The following is a 7221-nucleotide window of genomic DNA, read 5'->3' on the forward strand; positions in this document are numbered from 1 at the left end:
GCATTATCATTGTCAGCATGTCAGCATGCTGATGTTAATATTCAGCTCAAAGCACCACGTCTTGTTGAAAAGATAAGTAAATAAATAAGTTAACTTTCAAAAAAAGTAAAAGCCTCTCTTGTGTACACACACTATAGCCTATATTTTCCGTATTTAACAAGTCATATTTTGACATTTTCGTCGTTTTATTCCATCTGTGTTGCGTTTACTTGGCTGCTCTCGTTCCATTGGCTGCTCAAAGGAAACGTCTCGATCAGACGCTCGCTGATTGGCCGGCCTGTCCGGAAGCTGACTGGCTCACCTGGCTGCTATGATTTCCCACCTGTTCCGTGACTACTCTTCGTGTAGTTTCACTTCCAGGCACAGGGCTGCTGTCGGATTGGGAGGGAAGTGATCCTCGGCCATGGACTGACTTCTGAATAACAGCTCTTTTATTTTGAATACGCACTCTGCACGACATCTCCGGTGAGCTTTCATGAAATCCTGAAAACTTGTTTGAAGTGTTTTTCTCTGCTTTATTCGTGGATACGAAGGAGTTACGGTGAAAAAGTATTGTGTGTGTGTGTGTGTGTGTGTGTGTGTGTGTGTGTGTGTGTGTGTGTGTGTGTGTGTGTGTGTGTGTGTGTGTGTGACACATTTGCAGGGAACAAAGTACTTTAAAACGATAAAGGCTTTTATTTTGTAATTCTGTCGCTGCAGCTGTTTTTAGGAGAGTGACTGGCCCTATGTGCACAGAGTGTCATCCTCTGTCAGTTGGCAGCTTGTGTAGTGGGTAAAATACTTAGCAAAAGACATAATCCCACATATGACCAGCATTACTCACTTTTCATGCTCTATAGAAGCCCACATTTCTTCGCAAAGATCACACATTGATCACTTAATCCCTGACTATCTGCTGGCTTAGAGGTTGAGTCAGGGGAAGTACAAATATGTGCACGCAAATGTCAATAATAAATGTAGTGGGACAAGGTGCTGAGCTAAACATTAATGAAATAGTTCTGTTCTGTTGTGCAACCTGCAACTTGTGTTTACTGTCAATCATTAAACTGGCTCTCTGGCAGCCCTTGAATACATATTTGGACCACCTTTTTCTAAAACAATCACACTATAATTTATCAATTCCTTGGATAACTGCAGGTGTTCTCTTCTTGACTTGGAGCTGATCCCCCCCCCCCCCCCCCCCCTCCCTTTTTTAAAGTGTTTTATCTGCTGAGTATTAATTCAAGTGGAACACCCAGTCACATCAGAGCGCTCTGCTTTATTTTAAGAGTCGTCTTTAAGACATGGAAGCAAGGAAAGTGACATTCCTGTCACTATTAAATCCTGACTCAGCTGTGGGTGCAGTGAACTCTCCCACTGCTGCCCTACAGGTATGTTGCCTGGTTGAGTTTAGAGACATCGAGGTGTTGGCTGCTCAAGCTTGGACATTTGTTTCTCACTCTGCTGAACTAGATGGGAGGGACAGTAATAAGCAGCTATTAAAGTCTTCATTGGGTGCGTTGTCAACCAACCTAGTCAGAAACGAGGGAATGTGGGTGTTGGTGATCAGGTTTTTCCCCAACTGTCCTTGCTTCGTCATGTCCTCGCTATGTCATGTCCTTGCCATGTCATGTCAACAAGACAAAGATGTCATTGCTCTTTGCCAGCGCTCTAGACCTGTGGATATGTAATCCCAAGGTGTAAAGCACTCACAAACTATTCTTCTCACTTTGTCTTTGTTTTTCGTTTGTCTTGTAACCCTTATTTTCTTAAAGCAAGTGAGAAAATTCCAGGGCAGCATCCCGCCTTATTGTTTTAAAACACAGCCACTCCTTTTGAAAAAGAAGTCGTGGAACAAGTTCATTTCTGTTGGACACAGTTTAAAATGAAAGGTGAAAACATCAAAGGATAAAATACTAAAGTCTGTAGGTCATAACAAGGATTTTAGAAATAATGAGGTCCAAATCCTGCTGATTCAGAAATGTTTGATCAGACATCAACAAATAAAATCTCAAAAGTTTTACAAAAATTAGATTTTTTTGCAAAGTCCCATCCTCATACCTCCGGGAAGAAATATTGAATCCCGTATGTCATTTTTAGGCGTAAAATAATCGACTTAAATAAATAAATTGAGTGCAATACTTGACTCAGCCTCTAAAATGCCCACGATGTGTTCATTTCTTTAATTGTGGCAATGTAAAAGCCCGGCTAACTAAAGCCTCCAAAGTAACATAAAACAACACAGAGTACATGACCTCACTGTCCTCGATGGACGCTGGAGTCACTGATTCACCCTGTTTAAGCTGCTGCCATAAAACGCAGTGCATTACAAGAAATGCTTCATTTTCCCTAGAAACATGTCCTCTATCACATATCTTTTTATTATTTATGGCGAAGGAGTGTCTGTGTCTCGTCTTCAGAGGAGCCTCATGCGCCAGTAATGACTGCGATAACTCTCGGCCCTCGTGCGGTATCAGACTGAGAGACCTCATGTCATTTTGGAGGCGAATTAGCAGACACACAGTGACTCTGACTCACAACAAGAAACCTTCGTTCCGCTGCTCTTTTATACGTTTAATCAAATGTTCTCTGCGATAAGAGAACAATGAGGTCGGCTTCGCTCGGCTCCCACGAACACACCTGAACCTGATTGTGCAGCCGTGGCTGCGTGATGAATAAGCTCTATAACAGGCTGTAAAGCTTTTGTCTCGGGATGCAGCACATTGCATTTGTGTGACCTATTTAGTCAAAATCCAACGACGGAGTCTTAACCCGAGTTGATCAAATATTATCCCTTCGTGACTCAATCACTGTTCATTGTTGGTGGTATTTGCTTTTGGCACTTAAAAAGGGAAAGCAAGGAGGTAAGAACTCTGCTTTGAGTGGTCTTTTCTTTGTGGTCTCGTGAATTCATTTACTGCCTTTTTGTTGCTCAATCAGCTGTACGTGTCCTTCAGCATAACTTCACCTCCTCCCCAGATGCATGAAGGGTAAAAGTCTAAAGAGACGTTCACTGTAAGACCAACACGTTTCAGCTTGTGGCCTTCATCAGGGTCATCATAAAGCACCTTTAGTTTCCTCCTGATGAAATACACAGGTATAATAACACATGTAAACCTACAGTCAACCCCCTCCCCCACATATTCAACACATGATCATACAAGATATATATATATATAGAATAAGTTATGTTTTACTGGCCTGTATAAACATGAATGACAACAGCAAGTAAAACCAGTTTAAATGTTAATAGTTGTTGCTGTGATGTGTACAAACCAATTCTTTTGAACTATTAAGGCTCACGTGTCAGCTTGTTGTCTTGTATGGTATGGAAACCGCTCAGTAAAGCAGAAGAACACACTGACACAGGTCGTCAATCAGCTCGGCGGGATCAATGGAGACAAACTACTCCGACCCCAGGATTTATTCTCTCAATCCACGGACCAAAAAGGCAATCCAGCTCGACAATGACCCCATCCATCCTCTCAACCCAGCTTGTCGGTTGCTGCCATCAGGCTGCAGATCGAATGCCCCAATGGCCAGGAAGCACAATTACAAGAAATCCTTTATTCCATCAGCTGTGACCGTTCTCAAGAGGAGATTGTTTAAATAGGCCCACTTGGAACTGGTCGGCCCCCTCCACACTCCACTCAGCAATATTATTATGACTTCCACTTGGTCACTTTAAGACTTTGAAGGAGACATATTTTGCTCATTTGCAGGTTCATACGTGTGCTTCATACTTGCGTTTCTCATACGGTCTGTCTGAATATACCTGTATCTCAATAGCAACAGCTTGGGTCCATGTTTACTTCCTGTCAGCTGATGTCCTTCACAGACACTGCAAGCAGAAATAAACTGACAAACTCAGGGACTTAAGGATATGTCGTGTATTGTTGTTTATGGTGTGTGTTGTCTTATGTGCCAGTGCCAAAGACAATCTTCCGTGTTATGCTAATGTCAGTCTTTGTGTTGTATGAAGCAGAAAGCGGTGCCACACTAATCTAATCTGATTCTAATTCGGTCATTTTTATCCCATTCTCACATCTTCTCCTTCTGCCTTTTCCAGATTTCTTCCTCAGACTTGATTCTTGGCGAACTTAACGGAACCAGCAGAGGACCGCGAGGCCCAGGTCCTGCCCTCGTCCTCTTCCTTGTGCAATGCCGAAGAGTGACACGTGGCCAGGCGGCGTTGCCATGGAACCCTTGAGCACTGTGGACAGTGCCGGGAGCTGCGACAGCGTAATCAGCATGAACTCTGGCTATGTGAGTGCTGCAGCAGATCTCACCCCAGCCTTCCGTCCCGCTGACTCTGTGTCGTATCTCTTCGTCGTATAACTCATTGGCTTCTCTGGCCTAATGACGTCTGCGTGGGCGTTTACTGTAAACATGAGAGAAGATGGGAAACACACTCACCGTTCAGAGAGAGGCCTCTAAAGGGTTCCTTTAAAGTTGAGAGGGGAGAGGATCTCCCGCTGTTCACATGCACCTGCAGTCACTTGAAATACATTCTTCTGACAGGCCAATAATGAATGAAAGATAGCTAAGAACAGGACAGGACTGGTGCAATAAGTCATTCCTCTGCAGCTGTTTGAACACAAAACAACTTTGACCCATTGTCCCTGTCCTGACGAAGGATTAAATAGAGGACCGAGGTTGTTGACGAGTTGAGAAACTGTGCAGAGTTTGAATGCGTTTCACAGTCTCTTTATTTTTCTCTGCAGAGTCGAGACAGTATGGAGCACTTGTCTCCAGAAGAGAGGGCGTGCCTCACGTATTTTGAGGAGACGATTGAAGCGCTGGAGGTGCAAGAGGACAGTGGATTTTCCAACGATGAACCAGAGTCTGCATTCCAGGCAGGCACGGGAGTAAATGGTATGTTCGTGTCATGAAATATTTATGTTAATATGTTTTGCTGAGTCGATTACGTGTATATATGTATACTTGCACATTGTTCACTGAAGTAACGGCAATACCAATCGCAGCAATTTTGATTTTCTTTCTTAGGCGTTCCCAGTTTAAAGTCAGATGCGTCCGGAAAAGACCAGACATCAGAGCCTGGATCCAGAGTGTTCTCCATCGAAGACCGAGCTGAGCATCACGCTCTAAGTCAGACCTCAGAACCACAGTCCTCTACGGCTCCTGCAGCCAACATGAAAGATCCAGAAGCATCAACGAACCTCATCATTCCACCCAAACCCCCCGTCACTGAATCAGCTGCTGATGGCAAAATCAGCCTATCATCTTCTGAGTTGTGTGTATCCAAGGATGAAGATGGCCATCTTCAGATTGTCCCAATCGCCAGTCTTTGCCCCGATCAGTCCATCGATGTGGATGTGCTCCCTCCTCCCTCAGACTTCATGGATGAGCCAGGCCTTCCTCCACAGACACGGAACGTAAAAGACCTCCCTCCGCCTGCAAGAACATACCATGACGAGCCAGGAGCAACTGTGGACTTGGAGCAGGTACGCCAGAGAGCCTTTTCAAAGAGAACTTCAGTGACCCAGGATCCTCCAAACCAGCCCCCAAAACTGAGTCTACCAGCCCTCAGCCCAGGTCTCCTAATGAGTCCTCCCCCTGAAGCGGCTGAGCCCAGAAGTCCACCTGCTGTGGCCCCTAAGCCCAAGAAGCTCCCTGCCAACATTATTCTGAAGTCACACAAGGCGGCGGTGGCCGTCTCTGATGACAACTCTGAACATTCGGTGCCCACTAGTAGGCTGGATCCCCAGAGGGTCCACATTGAGGCCCTCAGAAAGCTTGGCCTGCTGCCTCCAGAGGCAGATTCAGGCCCCGCCCTGAGCCCCAGCTTTTCTCCCAAATCTAGAAATTCATGGGCAGTTCCTCTTTCTCCAATCAGCCCGAGACCTCCACACACACCACCCATCACGCCGTCGTACACCTGCGTCAACAGCCCCCCTCCGGCCTGCGTCCCTCTCCAGTCCCCCGCTGCTGCGGCACCATCAGCTACCTCCACAGCTGCCGCGGTCCAGCCTGCTGAGGTTCTGCCAGCACCCACTGGTTTCAGTGACTCCGTCGGACCTCCACTGTCAGATAACCAACCGTCTGTCGAAGATGCTTCAGAGGCCACAGTTAATGCACAAGTGTCCACGGCCCCTTATGCTCCTCCTGCCCTGGTCAAGCATCGAACCCCACCCAAGGTTGTAGGGGTCAAATCGGCCACCCTGGAGCGCTCTGGTCTGGGTCTAAGCAGCTATATGGCCGGTCAAGACTCCGCCGAGGCCGGCCCTGCCAGCCAGCCACGTAAAAACAGGGCGCGCCAGGCTTCTCTGGGGAGTCAGAAAGATTTTGCAAGTGCAGGGAGAGAGGGTTCACCAGTGGGCCACGCCACCAGCAAAGAGCCGGAGTTACGGAGGTCCCTGCCCCACAATGCCTTTCAGCACTCCGCCGGAGACTCTCACAAGCTGCCTCGATCGCAAGGAATCAGTGTACTGATCTGCCCTCGTGCAGAAAACGGAGGAGGCCGCCGCGAGGCCCTGAAGAAACTGGGGCTGCTCAGGGACTGAGGCGTCGATCGTACGCCTCATTTAAGTGCCGCGGACTCCCTTCCATTCTGTATTTAAAGGAACACAACGGGACTGATGAAGGCAACGCAACACTTTAGGGAAGCAGCTTAACCACATATTTCTGCATTTTCGTTGTTTTACTGCATTGGGCATGAAACCGCATCGACTGTCATACCCGCACTTGCATCTACTTGTTCCTCATATTGTGCCGCTAAATGTACAGTGGGGGTTTCTTTTTCTCATAAAACTGTCAATTAAGAACTTCTTTGATATTCACTGACGCTCTCTCACGGTGGCTGTGGTTTTTAAATGAATAATACTGTTACTTGTAAGAGGCAATGAGTCCTGTCGTTTTAATATGTTTCATGTGATCTACAGGTATAAAGCTTTTTGAATGTCGGTGTCTGCTTTCACAAGTTCTTTTCTTCTTACAGTGAGACCGGTTCTCCTTTTTAGACACTTTCAAAGGTCACGTTCCCTTTTTAGCTTTGTTGATTTGTGTACTCGCCTCAGTGCACTTTGTCAAAACAAAAGGGTCATAATTGAAGGGTGTTGGTTAAATGAATTAATTTGTAGAAAGCATTCCCTGCATATCTAGAACATACCTCACTGTAACTCGCAGCGCAAAGTCAGTGGCCGCTAGGTATTAGGAATCTGAAACATGCAGCTGCCATGGTGGCATAGTGACACACATGTCAAAACGCATGAGTTTATTACA

The 7221-nt window shown here is 46.2% G+C and overlaps 1 protein-coding gene across 1 annotated transcript; it reads left to right on the forward strand.

The window, feature by feature from the left end:
- The first annotated feature begins 356 nt into the window (after nt 1-356).
- On the forward strand, nt 357-6843 carry LOC306780816 (specifically androgen-regulated gene protein-like). The gene is made up of 4 exons (XM_079273313.1): nt 357-465; nt 4049-4245; nt 4704-4854; nt 4987-6843. Exons 2-4 carry the CDS (start codon nt 4141-4143, stop codon nt 6501-6503), a joined length of 1773 nt encoding a protein of 590 aa, XP_079129439.1. The 5' UTR covers nt 357-465; nt 4049-4140; the 3' UTR covers nt 6504-6843.
- Nucleotides 6844-7221: the final 378 nt, after the last annotated feature.

This window comes from Melanostigma gelatinosum (assembly GCF_949748355.1).
Source record: "Melanostigma gelatinosum genome assembly, chromosome: 8".
Taxonomy (NCBI): domain Eukaryota; kingdom Metazoa; phylum Chordata; class Actinopteri; order Perciformes; family Zoarcidae; genus Melanostigma; species Melanostigma gelatinosum.